This window comes from Rhinolophus ferrumequinum, chromosome 27 (genome assembly GCF_004115265.2).
Source record: "Rhinolophus ferrumequinum isolate MPI-CBG mRhiFer1 chromosome 27, mRhiFer1_v1.p, whole genome shotgun sequence".
Classification (NCBI taxonomy): domain Eukaryota; kingdom Metazoa; phylum Chordata; class Mammalia; order Chiroptera; family Rhinolophidae; genus Rhinolophus; species Rhinolophus ferrumequinum.
In genome coordinates, this window is record NC_046310.1 from 17,591,737 (window position 1) to 17,615,470 (window position 23,734).

The 23,734-nt window shown below is 36.4% G+C and overlaps 2 protein-coding genes across 12 annotated transcripts in view; one reads left to right on the plus strand and one right to left on the minus strand.

Annotated features, from left to right (window-relative positions):
- The window catches only part of SDCCAG8 (SHH signaling and ciliogenesis regulator SDCCAG8), a 206,225-nt gene extending 204,653 nt beyond the window's left edge, over window positions 1-1,572 (minus strand). For both annotated transcript variants that reach the window (XM_033099396.1, XM_033099395.1), the window contains exon 1: window positions 1,366-1,572. In XM_033099396.1, coding sequence (XP_032955287.1) covers window positions 1,366-1,432 — 67 coding nt within the window. In that variant the 5' untranslated portion in view covers window positions 1,433-1,572. The remainder of the gene's footprint in view (window positions 1-1,365) is intronic.
- Window positions 1,573-2,184: 612 nt separating this feature from the next.
- CEP170 (centrosomal protein 170) overlaps window positions 2,185-23,734 on the plus strand; it is a 109,768-nt gene continuing 88,218 nt past the window's right edge. For 3 of the 10 annotated variants that reach the window (XM_033099384.1, XM_033099386.1, XM_033099388.1), the window contains exon 1: window positions 2,317-2,555. The gene's annotated coding sequence lies outside the window, so the exon portion shown is untranslated. Of the gene's footprint in view, window positions 2,556-23,734 lie in introns of all 10 variants that reach the window. The other 7 variants (XM_033099391.1, XM_033099392.1, XM_033099389.1 and 4 more) reach the window with 5 other exon arrangements.

The window sequence follows — 23,734 nt, forward strand, 5'->3', positions numbered from 1 at the left end:
CAGAACTCAGGAAAGCACTTTATTTACTATTACTGGTTCATTATAAAGGGGTACAAATCAAGAACAGCCACATGGAAGAGATGCATAGGTGAGACATGGGGATGGGGTGCAGAGCTTCCAAGCCCTCTCTGGGTGCATCGCCATCCCTGCGCATGGATGGGTTCACCAACTGGGAAGCTCTCTGAACCCTGTTGTTTGGAGGGTATTATGGAGGTTTCATTACATAAATACGATTAGATTAGTGACTAACGCAATCTCCACATTCTCCCCTCTATGGAGACTAGGGAATGGGGCTGAAAGTTCCAACCCTGTAATTGTGGCTGGGTCTTTCTAGCGACCGGCCCCAATCCTGAAGCTGCCTAGGGGCTCTCAGACACCAGCCATCTCATTACACACAAAGACACTTTTATATGAATGAAATTTGAAGGCATATGCTAAGTAAAATAAGCCAGATATCAAAGAAAAAATATTGTATGATTTCACTTAGATGGGGTACCTAGAATAGGCAAATTGATAGAGACAGAAAGTAAAACAGAGGTTTACAGGAGCTAAAAAGAAGGGGAAATAGTGAGGGGGGGGGAACAGAACTAAGGTTTTTAAATGTTATATATGTCCAAGGTGACAGAATACAATCTTCAGTTCTATAGATACTCATTCATATGGTGCCATACTAAAAAAAAAAATCTGAATTAACTAAATATGGTTTTAGTAAGTAATAGTAATTGTGACAGGATTCATAAAGAAAAATATAGGCTTTTAAGACAGGCCTGACTGACTTTAAGATTTGTCTCTGCCACTAAGCAGCTGTGTGGGCTTTGTCCTGATTTATCGTCTTTGCACCTCCATTTATTTCCCCATGTGTAAAATAGGGATATTTATAAGGTTGTTTTAAGTTTTAAATGATATAATGTATGTAAATAGCCTAGAGCACTAAATAGAGCTGTTGTGATTAAAATAATTATTAGTGCTTTCTTTTCCTGGTCCAATAAATCATTCAATCCACTACACCGTACTGTGAATGTGTAAATAGTGTGTAGCAGGAACTCATTAAAGAGCAAAGTATGGGAAATGTGCAAAAGTGGCATAGAGCCGTTCAACAGGTTCTGCTGGCGCTGGGTGAGAAAGATGCCTAAATCAAGATCAGAGAGTTGGTTCAGGTAGTAAGGGAACCAGGGAAACACTAATGGTTAACAGTAAAAACACAAACGATCTCATTCTTCCTCAAAAACATCCTTCAACAGCAACATCCATCTTCTTCCTCTGCATCCTGGCTGAGGCCGAACCAAGGTGATAGGAAACACACCTAGTCAGCTCCCGCCCACTAGGCCCTGGTACCACGGGGCACGGAGGTTCGGAGCAACTCACCCCGGAGACTCCGTCGATAATGCCCCAGAATCTCCTCCAGGGTAGAGTTCTCCGGGGACTTCGCCATGTACAGACTCAGGATCAGAGATGGGAGTTACGTGGGGAATAGTCCAATGTTCTCCCCTCCGAGAACAGGAGGCCTTAGCGCCCCGGGTGGACCCGCCAGCTTCCTGCCGCTGCTGTCAATGGGGAGCATGGAACCCCGGACCGGGCTCGCGGGGGTTCTTCCCCCCTACTAGCCCTCTTGGTGGATGACGGGAGTTGTGGTTCTCAGACTCCGAGCCTGCAGTGTCCAAGTTTCTGAGACCTTCTGACTACACTACAATTCCCAGAGGGCACTGCGCTCCCAGAGCCAGCTCAGGCCGTTTGGTGGCCGGATCCGGTTGCCAAGAGACTGCTCGGAAGCTCCGCCCTTTTCCTGATTTAGTCCTGCCTTCATCCCATCCTACTGTTTGGACCACCCAAAATGACAGAAAGGGCTCGCAGAAGGCCTTGACTTTTCTAAGCAATTTGCTAATATGCAGTCGATTCTTGAAGATTTTCAAGGACGCAAATAACAAGCTCAACACTCTTCAGCCACGACATTTGCCAAAACAGACAAATTCTCAAGAGAAATACGCTCTAAATATTCCAAAGAGCCTAGATTGTGAAAGGCGGCTGACACTACAAATCCTAGCATGCCCAGCCACCCGACCTCCACTTGGGGTTGGCGCACTGCCCGCTGGGAACGGTAGTCCTCGTTGGTAGCCGTCCCTGCTAAAGTTGGGGTCCTCCTCATTGTTCAAGCTGGTCTTTGAGGCACGCCTGCGCAGTAGGCAGCTGTAAAACCCTGCGGCGAGACCCTCTGCACAGCCCCTTTTCATTGTCTGTTTTTGGCGCCTGCGCAGTAAGCGATCGTTGGGACTGAGCCGGGAAGGGGGTAGGGCCGGGCTGCTCGCCCTTTCTCCAAGCGCCTGCGCATTAGGCGGCCGCTCTTTGCCGTTACCGCTATGTGTGGGGCGTGTGTGGAATAACGTTAGTGCCCAGCGGAGCTGAGGGGCCGGGAGCTCGATCACAGCGGCCGGGACGACGACGACGACGACGACAGCGGCAACGACGACGACAGTGTGGGGGGAGGACGGCGTGCGAGAGACTCACGGGACGCGACGCGCCCCGCCTCCCCCGTCCGGTCCCTCTCTCCGCGGTGAGGGGTAAGTGATGCGCTCAACTGCTGGGTTAGGCGCTGCCGATCCCGTCGCGGCCACTTTCCACATCCTCTTCCTTGGGTTTGCAGCGGGGGCTCGGGCCGCGATCTGCGGCGGGGCTAGGGTGCGGGGCCGGGCGGGGCCGGGGGCGCTTCCCGGATGCTCCTCGCGGCGCCGCCACCCCCACGCACCGGCCGGGGGCTCGGCCGGGCCAGCCCTCGTCTCCCCACCCCACCCTCACCCCACCCCCACCCGCCGGCCCTTCGGTGCTGCGGCCGCGGCTTTCCCGGCCCGTGGCCGCCTCCGCCCCTTCGCCGGAACGTACGGAATCATTTCAGCTCTCTCGGGGCTTTGTGCAGCCCTCCCCCATCCGCCGTGGCAGCGCGAGGGGCGCGGAGGGAATGGCCGCGCTGCCGCTGGGGAAGTGCTGTTTCCCCGGCTGGGAGCAGCTAACAGCGCCGATCCTTTTTTGTGGTTGGTTCTGGGCTGTGGGGTGGTTGGCGGGAGGTCAGGCGAGGAGCCTTTCGGACGCGCTCGGAGGGCGTGGAAGACGTGGTGTCACGCACCCTGCCAGGCGACCGGACCCCGCGGGAGCTTTGGCTCGGGAGTCAGCCCCCGGGAGCAGAGCGTGGCTTCCTGTCGGTTTCATTGTCCTGAGATTCAAACGTGGGGTGTGGGTACGGTTCCCTTCGTGTTATTCCCCAAGGGGGAAAATTATGAGCGCTGCCTAACACTGGGCGGGAAGACGTGGAATTTGTAGAATCTCTATTTTTCGGTGTTGAGTAGACTGTTATTTATTTGAAGAATGAAAGCTCCTGGAAGACACGGACAGTGCCTGTGCAAGCATTGCCAAAGTGATCAATATAAAATTGCTAGATGACGATGAAGCCTGGACTAGGAAGGGCCTGACGACGAAGCTATTGTGTAGCAGGGAAGTGAAGCAGCAGGATTGTTTTTTCATTGGGTGGGTAAATGCATTCACGTTCCTACGGGAATAGCTAAGGCTCCGTCTTGCCGTTTTGTGTATTTAAGCAATCGAAGCAAACAAAAAACAGACCTGGTCCATTTCTGCTTAGTTTTATTCATGCTTGTATTCTCTTTGTGAAAATTCACTCCCGTTAGAGAGAAATGTGGGGAAGCAGGTGATACACTTGATTGAAGATGCATCTTTTAAAATGATTTGATCCTGAAGCTTCCAATGTTTCCAACCGTTTGCTGGTTTTAAAAGGAGGAATGAAGCAGGGAGGGGAGGAGCAGGTGGAGGAATAATGTGAGAGGAGAGAGTTCCATTATGAATACAGTATCCAAGTCTTTACTGATAGAATCCTAGCTGGACATGCTTCAAAGATTTACGAATTCAGCTCTGGAAATATTACATTGCAAGTTACAAACCGTTTTGTATGTTCTGCATTATTATTATTTTTTTGAGTTATATGAGGGTTGCTTTTTGTTCTTCCTAACTTTATAGATATTGCATAATTAGGGTCTTTTAAAACTGAAGAGACTAAGTGCACTTGACAGAGACAGAGGAAGATAACTAAAATTTGGAAAGGTAACTGTCCGTCCAAGCCAAACTGCTAATGAAAGGCAAAGCCAAATAAAACCAAGGTGTGTGCTGCGGAGTGCTCCTTCCAGTAGCCCCCTACCCTGTGGACATTTACGGAAAGCTGCTCTACAGTCTCTTTGCTTGTCTGTGACAAACAATCAAGTTCATTGACACCCCAGTTGTATTAATCTAATCCTTTTCTTTGTAAAGTAAAAATAGTAATTCTACTGAAGTGAAACTTTAGTTTTATGAATTAACTTACTGTTATAGGAAAAGATACTATAACATGGGCTTTTCATAAAAAGAGAAATGGATTATTTTTCCCTACTACTTATTAGAAACCATATTTTAATATTATTTCCGGATATTCAGAAGTAGTTTATAGTATGATCAGGTCTATAAACTCTGTTAAAAATTGCCACATAACAAGAAACTATGAAGTCCATTTTTCTTTGATTAATGGATTATATTAAACTTAAACGAGAATTTACCTTTTGAGAAATAACTTGGAACTTTTTATCAAAATTAAATTTATGTTTTTTATTGAGTTGATTTTGCCATAAAGTCCTTTCTTGTTCTTATCATTTTTATCCTACATAGCATTTTAATAGACTTTTAAAACAATTTATTAATGTTTCTCTGAATTTCAACTTAAAAATAATCTGTAATTAAATTCAGTATGTGCAATTATGTTAAATCAAACTTAAAATGTATTTTACTGGTAAATTTTGTGGTGTTCTAAAATGATTTTGTATGGAAATAACCATCTACATGTTTTTTTATCTTAGCATTAGAATGATGAAATTTATACTATAAAATATATAAATTATTATACATTATGCCTTTTGATACAAATATCAAGATGGTATAAAAAAAATTCTCTGCATAGTGATTTATTTGTTCCAAGTATCAGGTTTTTGTTTCCTTTTATCACTGGAAAAAAAATTTGTTTTATTGTTACATCTGATAGTAATCAAATATTACTCATCTGGTACTGAATACTGTCTATGTATAAAGTTGTCAACATGTTTTTAATTCAACAAAATGTATTTCTGAAAAATAATTTTTTCTATTTTAATTAGTGAGTAATGATGTTTTTTCTTTTCTGTGGTGAACACTAGCAGTGTTAAGCTATCCTAATAAATATCTAACAGATAGCATGATACTAAGTTGCCAACTAAAATATCCGTACAGTTGCAAATTACACAGGAAGTATAACAAAAGCAGTTACATACTATCTGAAAAATCCTTGGTGGATAAATAATACTGGCTGGAGCATTAAATCTTGGTGGGTTTCAGTAAGAAATGGGTTTCCTATTACGGGGAGAAACCATCTTTATTTCATAAACTTTGGTTAATAACCAAGATTTCTAATACTCAGTTACCCTTGGTGGAATGAGTTTTAATTTATTTACTCATACATTTCTTGAGGGAAGTGCTCAGCAATGAGTTAGCCAGTATGAGTGATACAAAAGAAGAAAACATCCATGTCTGGTAGTAGGGTTGATTAAACTGGATATATAGTCCAGTTAGTTGAAATAATTGTGCAACAGTGTGTGGATATGTGTAGACACGTATGTATCCAAAATGTATAACATAGCTAACATGTACTGAAGGTAAAGCTTACCTTTATGTCAAACAAAGGTAGAAAGGATACCAACAAAAAGGTTAAAGAAAACCTTACAGAAATTATATACAAGTAGGGATTGTACAAAGCATAGAAGTGGAAAAGAATCCCAAGCATACGTTGCTTAGGTTTAAAAACAAAAAAATTAGACAGCAGAGAATGTCATTATTTAATATATTAGTAATTAATAAATAATATAGAAAATATTACCTTTTGGGACATGATATTTGTTGAACAAATGGGTAATACCTGCCATGTATTAAGCACCTACTATGTGCCAGACTATGTCTTTGTGTGTGTGTGTGTGTGTGTGTATAATTCATGTAGCAGTCTTGTAAGTAAGGTATTATTTTACACATTTAAAATTGAGAATATTTGAGACCCAGAGTTAGTGAATAATTTTGCCTCTGTGTCACACATTAGTAAGAGGTAGAACCTATAACTGAACCTTCGTCTTTTCAACTAAAGCTAAAATTCTTTCCACTCATGTTTTTTAGTAAGTTTAAAAGGCAACATTTATTCCCTTCTGATTCACAAAATTTTAGAATTACAGGAGACTTTAGTAGAAGTCATGTCATACAATGTGCCACGTACTTCTAATATCTCTGGAGAACTTACTGAATCCAGCTTCTCCAAGACAAGACTTCATGAACAAACTGGCATAGGATGGCTTATTTAGCTTTTGAAAAGTATAGAAAGGTCTTACTTATATAAGACCCAGTCTTATGTTATTGTAAAATAAGACCCAGTATTATGTTATATTATGTATTATATTATATTATATATTATACCCAGTCTCATATTGTAGTAAAATAAGACTGGGTCTTGCATTAGAGCTGATTGTCCAGCTGGGTCTTATTTTCGGGGAAACATGGTAGTACCTGCGGAGCTATGTATTATAACTTCTTCCGATTGGTTGCAGTTCTGTCTTTATGAGTGAGATACAGTAAGGTTCTTAATATAATACAGTAAGGTTCTTCTTAATATAGTGGGTCTCTGCTAGGTTTTCTCTTTTCTAAATTAAATATTATAACCCCTATAACTTCATATGACATTGTTTCCTTTACCTTTCTCATCTCTGTCAACTAAATTCAATCAATTTTGTCAATGCTATTTTTTTTTTTCTGATTTGGTTTCCATATTTAATTCTGCAGTCATGGTCTGAATACAGCGTAGTAAAATTATCCCCTTCCTTAATTCATTCAAGCCATACGCATGTGTTTACAATATAAAATTGTGTTAACTCTTTGAATAACAGTAATATCCTTGTCAGTTCTAAGCAAAAAATAAGAGAAAATGTTATGTGGTTTTTCAAGTTATATTTATGCAATTCAGGGGATTATTTTTTGAGATTCTGTATTTCTACTTTTCTAAAGTTAAAATGATCTTTATGAAATGACAGTATTAGGTGGTAAGTTTCTTTTGCTGTTTATCTTGGATTTTTTGGTTGTCATTTTGTTTTGTTTTAGTGTTCTTAGATAAACAATAAAATCTTGGCAGCCTTATGTTGTTTCTCATTTTGTTTTTTGAAAAATAAGTCTGGAAACCATCGCACCTTTTTTATGTTAATATCTCTCCCATTCCATATATACACATACATGATGTTTTTGAAGCAGAATTTACCTTTAACACTTTTAAATGTTATAGTGAATGTAACCAAAGTTAAAACTTGTTGAGATCTTCTTGAATTATAATTCTGTCATCCAAGAGATTAGCCTGCCTTCCTGGCTTTTTGACATTTGTAAATTTAACAAGCCAGTCCTCTTGTTTTCATCCTGGTCATGTACTAGGTATAGCCAAGGACAGAGCCATGCAGATTTATAAATAGAATAAATGTTACATAAATAAAATATGAGGGAGGTAAAAGATGACACAAAGATAATGAAAACCGTTGGTATATTTTTGTTTGTTCTTAATTAAGGAGAAAACCATTATATCTAGTACTAAACTAAATCTAAGTTTATAGTACTAAACTATATCTAGTACTAAAACCATTCTAGTACTAAAGGTGTTGGTTGAAGTTTACAGTCTGATGAGGGATGTGGATAATTATAAAATTACATAATAAGCATAGGTGCTATGAAGAAAAATAAATCACAAGCAGAGGGACAGAGTGACAGAGGACTGCTGTTTTTTTATTTCTTTTTAAATAGTCATACAAATAATAGAACATTCAGATGGTTCAAAAAAAATAACAGTATTTTAAAAAGAAATTATGTGATATGTCCTCCTACCTCTTTCCTCAATCCAATAAATAGCTATTATGTCTTATGTATCCTTTCCGTAAATTTGTTTTTCAATTTAAGCAAATACAATATATATTTTAATTCACCTCCTCTCTTTTCTAAATGATAACCTCTTTATATAATTTTCTCTACCTTGAGAGCTACTCTTTTGTAGAGTAGTCAGGGAATACCTCTGAGACGGTGACATTTAGCAGAAACTTGTATTAGGTAAGGAATCACACCAGGTAGGAATCTGGTTAGAGAGCGCGGTGGTCCTGAGACAGGAATGGGATGAGTGAATTCAGAAAACAGGCCATTGGCTGGAGGTGAGTAAGAGGAGGGAAAACTAGGAGGAAATGAAGTTGGATAGAAATTGTATTGGTTGCTTTTATTTAAACTGCCTTTGGGATTTTATTGGAGGGTTTTGAGCGGGGGAATGACCTAAGAATTGGGTTGTATTTTTAAAGTGTGGTCTGGCTGTTTTGTGGGTAATAGACTGTAGGGGGAAAGAATGGGATTAGGGAGATGAGCTAAGAGACAGTTGGCGTGATCCAGACTAAGAGATGCTGATGGCTTACACTTAGAGGGATCGTGTGACGACAGTGAAAGTTACCTGAGTTTAAACGATGGAGAGCTTTGGACATGTTTAGTTTGGAAGGTCTAGACCCCTAAGTGGAGACATCAAGTAGGCAGGTGGTATAGGTGATGGATGATTCCTTATCTGTGAAAAATTCTTCGCTTGGCTTCTGCGACACCACACTCAACTGCCTCACTCGCCACTTCTTTTCAATCCTTGATACCTCCTTCTCTCTTGCAAAACTTTTACTGGGACTTTCAATTCTAGGACTTCTTATCAACCTAATTAATGATCTCTCAACCTAAGTAATGTCTTCCAGTCTACAGTTTTAAATATAGTCTACTGAGGATGCTTAAAATGTTAATGTCTTCAGTCTGAACCTCTCCGATGAATTCTAGACTAGTACTTCACTGATGTGAGGCATTCTGTGTTGGGCTGTTCCGTAAAAATAAGAGCCTTTGCTTGCAGTGAGGGGGCATGTTGGACCTTCGGTTTCTCAGTGGTGCATAATGAATTCCAGCATGTTAAGGAGCTATTGTACAAAATCAAGAATGTGAAATTTGTAAATTGGAGAGAGAAGGAACAAATACGACGCAATTAAATGAAGGGTAAGTAAAGGAAAATTTAGAAACTTGGGGAGGGTGGCCTGAGGACAAAGGGATGAGACTATTAGGTGTCCAGCAGAAGCATGTCTAGTAATTACCATGAATAATGCTCAGAACGTGATTCACTCATACTTATAGTCCATTCATAGAATCTCGTACCTTTTTGTTAATGGCTTTTAGGTTAATTGCAAATTAATGCCTCCTGCCCCCTAAATATGTAAAATAAGGTATATACCTATAAGATGAATAAACCCCACAAAAAACCGCTGTCTTGACAACCATTTCTTTCATCTATTTCTCTGGTATCTATTTTTGGCAGTATGATTTCTAATGTCTGACTTGTCTTCCTTTTCTTCCTTTTTCTTGGGCCCAATTTGTAGTTTCCTGTTCTAGTCTCAGCATTCTAAATCATATTTTTCATATCCCATGTCTTAGTACCTTTTTAAATATTTTTTTATTAGTTTCAAGTGTACAAAACAATGCAATAGTTAGACATTTCATCCCTCGCAAAGTGATAACCTCCCTCCTCCAATCTTTGCCCCTCTGACATCGTATATATCTATTACAATTCCATTGACTCGGTTCCCTATGCTGTACTCCATATCCCGTGACTATATATTAAATTATAGTTGATATTCAATATTATTCAGCTTCAGGTGTACAGCGCAGTGGTCAAGCATCTACCTCGTCCATGAAATGGTCTCCCTAATAAAACATGTGCCCATCTGACACCCTACAAAATCTTTACAACGTGATTGATTATATTCCCCAAACTGTCTTTCATGTCCCCGTGGCAATATTGTAGTTACCAAAATAAATGTTTCTTTTTCTTTAGTCTTCACAATTACATCCCATTTTCCCCAACCCTCTTCTCCCATGTTGTCAACCCAGTCAGTTCAAGCCGAAGGAGTCTTTTGAGGAATTAGAAAATACACATTTTTGTGGTAAACATCAGTGACTTATCTAAATAAAGTGAGATTAGGAGAGAGAGTACCTGAGTGGTTGGTAATGTCATTCACCAGGAGAGGGAAAACAGGAGGAAAGGCAAATATTGTTTAGAAGATCAAATGATTCAGTTTTTTTCAAAGTAATTCTCAGGGGACATTGAACTGAAAATGATTTGCAAGAAATTAGACACATGGTTTGATAGAAGAGGTTTTGACTTTAAATTTAGATATGTAACTTAATGTCATAAGCAGTACTTGAAGTCCAACGGCTTCAAAGAAGCCTCAATGGGATCATGTATTGGGAAGTAACTCGCCAAAAAACAAGGATTTAAAGAGAAATAGAGACTTTCAAAGAGAATGAGGAGAGACCACAGAAGTGAGAGGAAACCAAAGTGATATTTCTATAAGTGAAGAATGATCAAAGGTATTGAGAGTTGATGTAAGATAGGAATGTCAGCGATCACTGGATTTAGCGATCAGGAGGACATTTTGGACCATGGTTCACTAAGGCAGTTGAGAGGAAGAGGACAGAAACTCAGTCAGTCTTCAGTACATAGGGTAGGTTCAAGAGAAGTTGAAAGATAAGGAAGTAAAATGAGCAACACAGTCTACCTGCAAAGCCTGGCACTGAAAGTAAGGAGGGAAGGTCCTGTTAAATGAACTGTATTCTGTCTGTTCTTTGATTTCTTTTTCAAGGTTTCCAAAATTTGTCATGCTCTCTGATGATTCATTTTAAACAATTCTGTTGTAAAACAAAGTTTCAACATGCAAAAACTTGCATTTAAAACCAAATAAACTCTTACAATATACATTAATCCCGTTTTTTGAAAGTTCATTAATTTTAGGACAGCGTTCTGAAAGGCTAAGATATCCTTAGATTCTAGTGGGCATTTGTATTTTTATGTTCCCACTTTATCGCGTGTACAAGGAGCTAGTCATAAGAGCTGGATTAAAAGTTTTCTTAACAGGAAATAACATTTCTTAAAAATAGTAAAGCAACTTTTCAAAATCAGGTGCTATCTAAGGGTATCATGTTCAAAATCCCAAAGTTACTTTGGCCTTGGGGATCCAAATTTACTAATATGGGTACTGAGTACCATGACAAAATTACTTTCTGAGTAGATGATTTGAATTTTTCTCTCAGATATATATATGTACACACACACATATATATATTATGTGAGGGAGGGTCGCATGAAGGCAGGAACCCAGTTAATTTTTTGAGACAATCACTGTATAAACTAAAATTTGTTCTATAAATTAAAACACATATCACTTTATTTAATAAATACTGTCATCACATATCTGCTGCAGGAAAACCAGATGGCTTAGTTATTTTCAGTCACAGATGACTTGAGGTTTCCTGACCTTAGGATAGACGAACACACAGGCAGATACACACATACGTGGTCCACATGGTATATATATACACACATATATATATATATATGTATGTGTGTGTGTATATATATGTAATGTGCATCCTTTTTTTGGCTATATATATATTTTTTTTTTTTGGCGGTGGGCTATATATACATACATATATATATATATATGTATATGTATGTATATATAGCCAGAAAAAGGTATACACATTTTAAGAAAGGAAAAAACTATTAAAATTGTAACACTCAGTATATACCGATAACAAAAGATGAATACAAGTCAGGTTTGACTTCTGCAATTACAAGAGGTGCTCAAAGTGGTTACCAAAAGCGTAATTTTAATACAGTTTTTCTTTTCTTAAAATGCATATACATTCTTTTGTCACTCTCTGTATGTATGTATGTATGTATATATGCACACATACACACACTATACGTTCTAAAAAGTTTACTATATAACAAAATTCAAATAAGATACAAAAAATCACTTCTTAAAAACATATAAGAATTTGGATAAACCTGTGCTGGATCCAGCATAAATGAAGAAAGCAAAAGCAAATGTTTATGAAGCATATCAGTGTCAAAATAAGAACAGAATACGGCCTAATATCCAGAGCAGGGAAGAATAATTAAGAAATTTATGAATCAGAGTCCCTAAGCACTTACTGGGAACAAAAATTACTTACTTTTTTCATATTTTGAGTAAGTGTATTTATTTAATGTAAAAGTCCCCATAGGAAATGATATAAAATTAATGGATTTCTAAGAAATGCAAGATTATTATATCTTTTGATAGGATTCTTGAATGTCTAATGGAAGCAGTAAACTAGTTAAAACAAAACATTTAATAGAAATGCCAAGAGGAGTGTCACTAATTAATATATGTATATATTTTTTCTTTTTGCTAACATTTACTTCGTAGATTGGTCTTTAGTAGTATGATGTGATTTTATCTGTTTAATATATTCATAGGAAACCATTTTTCTGTCAAAAGTTGAAAAACTGCAGGGAAAATGTGAGGGAGGGTCGCATGAAGGCAGGAACCCAGTTAATTTTTTGAGACAATCACTGTATAAACTAAAATTTGTTCTATAAATTAAAACACATATCACTTTATTTAATAAATACTTGTCATCACATATCTGCTGCAGGAAAACCAGATGGCTTAGTTATTTTCAGTCACAGATGACTTGAGGTTTCCTGACCTTAGGATAGACGAACACACAGGCAGATACACACATACGTGGTCCACATGGTATGAATAAGACTACTTTGCACAAAGAATTAGATAGAGCTCCATTTTAGTGTTGGCACTGTTACTTCCTAGCTACATGATATTATTGTTGAACAAGTCGTTAATTGTAATGTCTCATTTTTCTCATTTATAAAAATGAAAGGCATACACGGAATCATTTCTAAGGTTACCCCCAACTTTTATACTAATACTGTGTATGCGAAAAGTTTAAATACGTATTCTTCTGTTTTCTGTTTCTGGCCCATTGAGTCTCACAAAGAAATAAGAGTGAGTCAAAGGAATTGAAGGATGTGTATGGCATGCAGTTGTATATAAAGATGAGGAAAGAGAGGAGGAGGAGGGCTCGACAGAGGAGGAAAGAAAGGTAGGATTGAAGAAAGAAAGAATGTTTTTGGTAGGTAACCTTTTTTTTTGACATACCCTGACATTCATTTGAGCTCAGAGCATTATCTCCTAGTAATACGTAATTGATAAAAGTACAATAATCTTTTATTCTATTTTAGCTGATTTTTATCCTCAAACTTGCAGAAACTCTTCTCCAAATGAAATAAATGTCAATAGGTAATTGTTCTTTAGCTATACATAGAGATTCCCTCCCGTAAAAGAATTGCTGAAAGAATTGCCTTCCCAGAAATATTCACCCTACAAAATATTTCCAGCAAACTATTGCGTGTTTCATGGTGTTCTGGTGATGAAGAACCTAATCCCTTCAAGCATCAGTTGTCTATGAATAATAATTTATGAAAGGAGAGACTTACCGATATAGTAACAGTCAAAATGATTATTGAAAAATTTCAAGCAAAAGATAGGCATGGTTGCTGATGTATTGACTCATTTGTCTAAATGCTACATGTACCTTTATAAATGAAAATAAAAGCTCTTTATGCTCGTTTGATCACATCAAAATTTTTCAACACAAATTATTTTCATATCATCCTTTTCTGTATGTTTATATTCTATTGATATGAAGTATTTAAAACCATCTTAATGAATGTAAATAACCATGTGATTCCTGTTTCTATACAGGGCTAGCTAGGGTAACTACTACTAAATGTGTGAATATTTAAATTTAATTAAAACTAAATACAGTAAAAAGTCTTCCAAGACGCCTTTGCTGTGTTTCCGGGGCTCGGTAGTTCCCATGTGGCTAACGGCTAATATACTGGACAGCGCAGGCACAGAAGCTTCCCGACGTCATGGGTTCATTGTACAGCACTGTCATCTATATTTAACATGAAGGTGAAAGGAAAGACTGCATCATTTAGGCCAATAATCAACCGTTATTAGGAAATACACAAGTGCATTTGTGATGTATTTATAAAATACATCCTTACTTAAAAACCTACTCTGAGACTTTAGTTACTCTGCACTTTGAAGTTTGATTTCAGTTTTCGTGCGTTGTACGATATACTGTAGTTGAAATGATTCATTCCAACCTCCCAAACGGTCCATGTAGAACGAATAAAGGAGAAAGGTAGTGATAATGAGCAGAAACAATTTATAAAGGGCACACTACGCAGTGATACGCCTATAATTCATTACAGACAAATGACGGAAGCAAGAGCTTTCGGCATAGGATGAACTAAGAAAGATGAATCAAAAACGTTTGGCTTTCAGGGTCTTCTAGACCCTTAGCTCATGCTGCTTTCTTCCCACTAACACTCCCGCCTATACATTCTGTTTCACTTCTTTGAGACAATTGGTGTACCTTTTTCTGCTCCTCGTAACATATGACCTGATAAGATATTTTAGATTCATAGTTGTTCAGTGAGCCTAAAGATAGTTTACTGTTCTTTCAAATTCAAGGTTTCTGATCCATGCTGTATCCTGATTTACTAAATTTGCCTCATTTCTCTAGATGGGTCAGGTGACTTTTAGTCTCAAATTAATATAAATTGATTGATTCTTATTTGTCTATGGACTGCTCAGGGAAAGAATCTGGGAGCCTGCTGGTGGCCAAACACGAGGGTAAGAGTTAGATTGAAAATGGACTGAAGTTTGCATGAAATGTGAGTGTTTATTGCTCAAAAAGATAGTGTGAGAGAATATGTTATTAGATAAAAATATATTCCTTTTTAGTCATATTCAAACTCTTTAGCCAAATCTGAGTCTATAGGAATTGGGATCACGCGATTATTTTAAGGTATACTTGAGAAAAATACAAAGAAGACAGTGTTTATGGAAAAAGCCTGAACTTTGTATCTGAAAGCCCAGGTTTGAGTCCATATGGCTCCTGTTCCTACTAGATTTGTGACCTTGGGCATGTCATTTATCTTCAAGGGGGAAATGTTTCTTACATGCTTAAGGGAGTTAAATGAAAGAAAGAAAGGATAAGCACCTCACACAGTTATTGGCACAAAGGAGGTAGATGTTTGATTCTAAATTTTAATCAATTTACTAATATAAAACAACAAAATTGTTTTAACAGTAGTACAGTTCTACAAAAGAAAGCCAGTCAGACTTTGCATTTTTCATAAACTGACAGAGAGTACTTGGCAAAAACTTTTAATGTCTAGATAATTTATGGAAAAAAACGTAACTTGTTTTAAGCACTTTATATATGATTTTTATGAACAAATGATGTTTTATTAAATCACTGGCTTTTCCCACCATATCTAAGTCTTTTGAAAATATATAACAAACCAGATATAGATTATATGGCTATTGATATTTGACATGTCATCTTCATTTATTTTTTATGAAAACTTGTTTTACACTTGAATGCTATTTCAGGCAAAAGTTGTAAATTACATTTTTTTCCCAGTATGTATTTGCTTTAATTATCTTTTTAAAGCTTTAATTAACAGTGTGTGTGTGTGCACACACACAGGATGATAAAGGCAAAATTTGTAGCACTCGTTCCAAACTAATCTTGAGTATATCAAAGTAAAAAATTTCCCAGTACACAGTTTGTTCAAATGAGCTTGGAATCTTGGTAGGTATCCAAAAAAAGCACAGCTGTGGATTTATTTTTTTGGATTAGCTGTACAGTTTCAAATGGGGGGGGTGGGGAAGTAAATTTTTTTCCCAGGAGTATATTTCATTATGTGTCCCAAGTCAATTATACAGCAGAGCTGAATTTTTGAACATGTTCTAGGTGTGTGTGTCAGATTCTCAGAGATGTTTCCTGGGACCACCCAGCCTAAACATTACCGCCCTGAAACTGTTATGTCATGTTGTTCTCTTTATCTTCTTATGTTCCTGGCTTCCCGTTGTCACTAAAGTCATCTTACTCATTTATTTAGCTCTTGTTTGTCTATATTTGCTTCTGTGAGATTAGGAACTTTTTCTATCTTGATCGTCACTCTCTCCCTGTTATCTGTAGTGCTTAGTACTTAAATACTTGTGAATGAAAAGAAAATGATTAATTAACTTCACAGTACTCTATAAAATGGAATCTTCTTGTGGAATTGATGTATAATGTTTATGTCCATTTTCTAGAACTTATATAATGTTTGTAGTTAATTAAAAACGTGTGTGTGCGTGTGTGTGTATGTGTGTGTGTGTGTGTGAAGTTACTAAAATAGTGTCTGGCAATAGTAAATGCTACCTATTATTATAAATAAAAGATTATCGAAAATTATGTCCATTTGTACTTGAGTCCTTTGTTGAAATGCAACCCTAATTATTTTTAATTTTCAGAAATATGTAGTGTCGGAAGGCAGAGACTTTAGTGTTGAGGATATTTTCTATTAGGGATTTAGTAGAGGGAAAATGTTAGATATGAATCCTGAACTTATACATTTGTTTAAAGTTTATTCACGTATCTTTTGGGTACTTGGTTTGATGGGATAAAAAGACATGGTATTTATAGGAGCTTTATTCATAATTGGCAAAACTGAGAAACAATCATACGATTGTTTGGATGGATACATAAACCATGGTACCTCCAGACATGAAATATTATTCAGCGCTAAAAAGGAATGAGCTATCAAATGGTAAAAAGACATGTAGGAACCTTAAATGCTTATGACTAAGTGAAAGAAGCCAATCTAAGAAGGCTACATACTGGATGATGCCAACTATATGATATTCTGGAAAAGGTAAAACTATGGAGACAGTAAAAAGATCAGGAGTTGTTGTGGGGAGGGTTGAATAGCTGGAGCGCAGAGGATTTTCAAGGCAATGAAAATACTCCATATTATTGATACATGCCATCACACATTTGTCCAAACTCAGAATGTACAGCACCAAGAGTGAACTGTAATGTAAACTGTGGACTTTGGATGATAATGATGTGTTGATGTAGGTTCAAAAATTTAAAAAAATATTATCACTCTGATGGGGAAACCTGATAACGGGGGAGGCTATGAATGTGGGAAATCTCTAACTTCCCTTCAGTTTTGCTGTGGACCTTAAACTGCTCTAAAAATGTAAAGACTTAATTTTTTTTTTTTTAAATTTTAAGACAAGCTGTATATGGCAATTAGTGCAATGGCTTAGTTCATTTTAATTTATGAGCTTTATTGCTGGTTCAGATGACAATTTCAGGAGGTGAACTTTGTCACTTTTTTCCTCCTTGTTTTTTTTCCATTTATTTTGTTATAAAAATCACATCTTCTTTCTCCTACTACTTATTCATTCAGGAAACATAGAGCTGGGCACTGGGCCAAGCCCACGAGACCATTGGCAGTCTTTCATACATCTTGGTACTAGAAGAAAAAGTGTCTCATGGCTGCATAAGTAGGCAATATTTTATTAAAACGAGAGTTGCACAGGTTAGAGGAAAGCATTTTCAGCTGTGTAGATTGGTAGTCCTAATGTGAAGCCAGTTATTTGTTACTCTGCCATAGCAGGAGCTGTGGTGAGAAGGTTCATTTTCTGTAAAGCCATCTGGGGATGAATCAGTCAACCAATTGCTGGAAGCATAGGATACACCGCCCTTAACATGTGTTGTAGCCCAAGTGATTGCATACACTGACCGTCATTTATGTAGCCTGTCCCCCTCAAACCTAGTAATCTGAGTAAACGGACCTTGGCCGTGGGGTTGGTTATGTGATGTATTATTTCATAGTTCTACTGTAATGGTGTTACGTATCAAGTGCACTTTTGTTGCCTATCTCACAACTTAGACTCTTCTTGCCACCAGTCCTCAATTTGAATTAAAAGTGACTGGAAGCAACTTTTTAAATATTAATAAAAGCAATAAAGTATGTGTATATATATATATATATACATATATATATATAATGTTGAAACTTAAAAGTATGGTGAAGCTGTGTGCTCTGATGAACATCTGCAGAATTTTTATTTTGTTTTCTAAAATTTAAAGCTTAAATATTAACTTTTTAGTCCATTAGATTGTGAAATGAGCTCTGATATAACAGGTGAGCCCATTTTTCAAGTTAATTCGAGCTACTAGGCATATAGAAATGGGACTGTGATTCTAGTTCTGTGTTTACCTCCATTTGACCTCCAGATGCCCAAGTTTTTAGCTTTTGTCAGAATGCTGCTAAAAAGAATCCTATGACGAGTACATACAAAAACACAACGGAAGAGGGAATGCTGTAGCTAGGATTTAATGGTTCGACTTAATTGTAGCAGAGGTTAAATGATTAATTTCTAACCCCTTATCCCTGGAGATTTCAGGATTATCCTCACCTCAAGAAGATTTGTAGCAGCTCCAGAGCTACTCATTTATTTATTAAAAATAGCTTGTCAGATACTCGGTGGGGACCAAGCATTGGGCTAGGCTCTGGGGATACAGAGATGAAGAAACATCTGTATTTCAGCTCTAAACTGATGTGGAATTATACCACCCCAATCCTAGTCTGGGGTAATAACTTGTTTGTTCTAGTATCACTTTAGGCTTATCTCTGTCATGGCATCAATTGACCAGCATTATGAGTTCCTTGTGCCAAGGTTTTCTTGCTTGTTTTGTCTTTGTGCACCACCCTAAATGCCCAGAGTGCCTGATTTGGTTGGTTTCTCAATAAGTGTACTGAAAGAAGGGGAGATCGCGGAAGATAGGCTTTTCCTGCCTTCAAGTAGCTCACCAACTAGAGACATAGTCATATAGTAACAGTGCACTATCATTAATGCTATAAATTACAGTTTAAATTATAGCATAATAGATGTTAGAGCAAAGTATTGTAGGGCTACAGAGTAGAATGGTTTACTCCGTCATGGAGAAAACCTTAGAGGAAGGCAATGTCTGTTAGTTTTATACTTTGTCATACTCTGATTTCTTCAATGCTGAAATAAGCACAGAAGATAGAGACTAATAAAATTTTGTGTTAGGTCTAGTCTGCATATCTAACATTGTAGGCTTTTAAGATTAAGTTACTCCAGTGCTAGAAATGACAGCGAGGTTTGCTGGTGTAGCAAGTGGAAGTTTTGAATTGTGTTTTAGTTATATTGTTAAACTGTTAAATTGTTAAATTGTTTAAATGAAGCAAAAAAAAATTCTATTCATTTCTCAAAACAGGTTTTAATGTTCATAATTCTTAAGTGAGATTTCTTAGAATTTTTACTCTTTGTAATCAAGGCCCTTACCTGTTCTCTCATACCCCAAACACACACATGTAGTTAGAGTTGAAACTTTACTAAGAAGTTTTGGAACTTTACTAAGTTCCAAAACTTTACTAAGTCCCTGAAACTTTACTAAGAAGTTTTGGACTAATCTTTTGGTCTCTTAAATTCCTCATTAGATAAAGTTTTTCTATTGTCTATCAGATAAGTAGTAGTGCCCTAGGTGTATCAAATTCCTTTCTTTGCATTCAAAGAACTCTAGTATTCTTAATTAAATCTTTAATTTGGAAGGGTGATATTTGCTTTTACAATAGCATCTCAACTATAGGATTCCGCTGCCTACCAACTGAAAATTCAAAAATTAACTAATTATAGCCTTCACAGTGACGGAATCTATCTTTCAGATCCTATAAATGAAAACACATGCAGTTTATTCACAGCTCTCATTCCGATTGTTCATTTTGAGCCTAGTGGAAATAACTTCCTGTGTTCTTTTTAAGGCCTTGCAGGAGGTAATGGGGCTGTTACAATGAAAAATGACTACTGATAAAAAGGAAGAAGACAGGAAAAACAAAGGATGTGAGTACAGAATCTCAAAAGTAGAACTAGGTACTAGGACAGTACACCCATATTCGTTCATATATTCTGAGGAAATCACTGTTTTATAGGACATTTTAATAATTGTTGAGAGTAGTGATAATCATGAACCACAATAAAGAGATAAATACAGTAGTCAATATTTTGAGTTCTAAAAGATAAGGAAAATATGAAATATATTTTAAAATATTTTCATCCAAAATGGTAAAACTAAAAACTTGTATTGACACTTGAAGGCAGGGATGTCAAACTTTTTTTGTAAAGGGCCAAAAAGTAAATATTTTAGGCTTTGTAGGCCATATGATCTGTTGTAATGCAAAAGTCTTTGTTAAATTGATCCCTATTTTATTCTTTTTGGTACTATTATAAATGGATTTTTTTCTGAATTTCCTTCTCTGATTGTTCATTGCTAGAGAATGAAAATGCAATTGATTTTTGACAATATTATATCCTGCAAGTAAGTTTTCTCAATTCATTAATTACTCTAACAGTTGTAGGTTTTTTGTTTGTTTGTTTGTTTTGGGTAGGACCTTTAAAGTTTTTTACATATAAGATCATGTCATCGTTGGACAGAGATAATTTTACTTCTCCCATTCCAATTTTGATGACTTTGATTTAGCTATCTTACCTAATTACTCTGGTTAGGACTTTCCCATACGATGTTAAATAGAAATGGTGAAAGAGGGCGTTCTTGTGTTCCTGATTTTAGGGGCAAAGGTTTCAGTGTTTCATCATTGAGTATGATGTTAGCTGTGGACTTTTCATATTTGGCTTTTATCATGTTCAGGAAGTTCTCTTCTATTCCTACCTTATTGAGTGTTTTTATCATGAACAGATTTGAGTATTGTCAAATGATTTTTCTTTATCAATTGAGATGATCATGTGGGTTTTTTCCTTCTTTCTATTAATTGATTTCTATTATATTGATTGATTATCATATGTTTCACTGTCCTTGCATTCCAGGAAGAAATCCCACGTGACCATAGTTTATGATCCTTTTAATATGCTGCTAAGTTTGATTTGCCAGTATTTTGTTGAAGATTATTGCCATCAATAGAAAATATTGGTATAGTCTTCTTTTCTTGTAATTTCCATGTCTACCTTTAATATCAGGTAATACTAACCTCAGTAAATGAATTAGGATGTCTTCTTCCCTTATCTTCACTTTTTTGGAAGAGTTTTAGAAGGATAAGAGTTAATTTCTTTTCAAATCTTGTAGAATTCACCATTACTACTTTTACTTCTAATTTTAATGATTTGCGTCTCTCTTTTAATCTAGTTAAAGGTTTTTCATCTGTGTTAATCTTTTAAAGAAACAACTTTTGTTTTTATTGGTTTTTATCTAGTGTTTCTCTGTTCTCATATATGATTTAGCTCCATATTAATCTTTATAATTTCCTCCCTTTTTTCAGTTATATCGGGTCTTATATTAATTTTTGCTCCAAAAGATACATTAGCGCTGATGGTCTGGCTAGGTCTTATTTTCGGGGAAACACGGTAATCTTCTGGCTGGTTGGGTTTTTCATTGTAGAAAGAAATGTTAACGTCTTCAGCTATTTTTGTTCAACCATTTATTGCTCCTTTTAATCCTGTTTGTTTTTGCTTTATATATTTTGGGGCTCTGTTATTAGATGCATATGTGTTTATAATTTTTATATCTTGTATTGAATCAATATATAATGTCCTCTTTTTCTTTTATAACCTTTTTCGATTTAAAGTCTATGTTGTCTATCACCAATATAGCTACCTCAGCTTTCTTTTGGTTACTATGTGCATGGAATATCTTCTTTCATCTTTTGCTTTCAACCTCTTTGCATCTTTATAGCTACAGTTTCTCATAGACAGCCATATAGATGGATCCTGTCATTTTATTTAATCTGCCTTTTTCTACCTTTTAATAGAGTTTAATATGTTTACTTTTGATGTAATTTCTGAAGGATTTACTTCGGTCATTGATGTATTTTCTGTATGCTATGTTTTTTTTCCTGTTCCCCAGTTCCTCCTCTGTTGCCTCTTTTTTTTTTGGATTTAGTTAATATTTTATAATGTGCCATTTTGACTCCCTTCTTTTTCCCTTTTCTATATGTTTATCTTAGTTATTTTCTTAGTGGTTACCTTGAGGATTACAATTAACATCTTAAACTTTCAATAACCTAGTTTCCGTAATATCAACTTACTCTCAAGCATATACAGACACTCTGCTCCTATTCATCTCCATCTCTTCCCCTTTATATTGTAGCTGTCACAGATTACCTTTTTATATATTGTATTCCCATCAAAACACATTTATAATATTGTTTTATGTATTTGCCTATTAAATTGGCAAAAAGAAATTACCAACCATACCCAAAGTACAATAGTACTGGATTAATACTTACTTGTGTAGTTATTTTTATCAGTGTTCTTTATTTCTTTTCTTATGGCTTCTAATTACCATCTAGTATCCCTTCCTTTCAGCACGATAGCCTCTCTTTTGCATTTCTTGTAGGCCAGTCTACTGGTAGGAAATTTCATCAGCTTTTGTTTAACTGGAAATGTCTTAATTGTAATTTAGTCTTAAAAGGTAGTTCCTAGATAGTTCCTTGACAGCTTTTTTCCCTTTCAAGTCTTTAAATATGCCATCCCACTGCCCTCTGGCCTTCAGGACTTACGAGGAGAAATCAGCTGTCCGTTTTACTGAGTATTCCTGTGCCTGACAATTCTTTTCTCTTGCTGGTTTCAAAATTGTCTTTTTCTTTCAATTTTGACAGTTTGAATATAACATGTCTCTGTGTGAATGCGTGTGTGTTTATCCTGCTGGGAGTTTGTTCAGATTCCTGAATGTGTATATATATGTCTTTCCTCAGATTTGGAAATTCTTGCGATTATTTTTTCGAATATTGTTTCTTCTCCTTTCTTCATCTCTTTTTCTTCTGTGACTCCAATATAACGTATGCGTTGGCACATTTGATGATATCTCACATGTTCCTCAGGCTCTATTAATTTTACTTTACTCTTTTTTCTTTCTGTTCCTCACCCTGGATAATTTCAATTGTCTTTATCTTCAAGGTCACTGGTACTTTCTTCTGCCTACTCAAATGTGCTGTTGAATCCCTTTAGTGAGTTCATCTTATATAATTTCTATCTCTTTATTGATACTCTTGTTTTTCTCATGTGTCATTTTGTTGATTTTCTTTGACTAGACACCAGGGTCCTAAAATAGTTACTAAAACAATGCAATAGTTGTTTAGGTGGAGGGATGGATTCCTGGAGCTTCCTGCTCCTATTTTTCCACGATATCCCTATGTAGCTTTTATAGAATTTCTTACCAAGGTAAAGGTTAACCTGCGCAAAATGATGACTGATATTAGAGTATTTATATATTATTCCACTAGACTGTTCTAAAGTAACTGGTAAACAAATGTATTCCAAAATACTTCCTCATATAACCCAAATTGTTTAACTAATCCATTAGTTTTCCTTATCCTAGCTTCTTTTTAAATTCATGCATCTACCAAGAATATTCTCTTAGGCATTTCACCTGAGAATAAGGAAATATTAGCATATCTTGTTACAGGATGAATTACACTTTCTTCATTTCTACAGTGAATGGGTGCATATTCAGAGTTAGATTAACTTGACTGTGCAGACATTTGCCCCTTATGGTAAGTTTCTATTGAATCATAACTGGTGCTTGCAATATTTTTAGTATCTAACTAGAAATTTGAATTCAGAAGAATGAGCATGAAATAGCCAAACTAGAAATATGGAGAGTAGATACTATTGTTAGGAACTTACTTCTCTTAGAATAGCTAAAAATCTTGAATCAATCTGCAAAAAAGAAAATGTAAGACTCGAAACCATAAAAGTCCTAGAAAAAAATATAGGAAGTAAATCTCAGACATTACCTTTAGTAGTATTTTTACTGATATATCTCCTTAGGCAAGGGAAACAAAAGAAAAAATAAACAA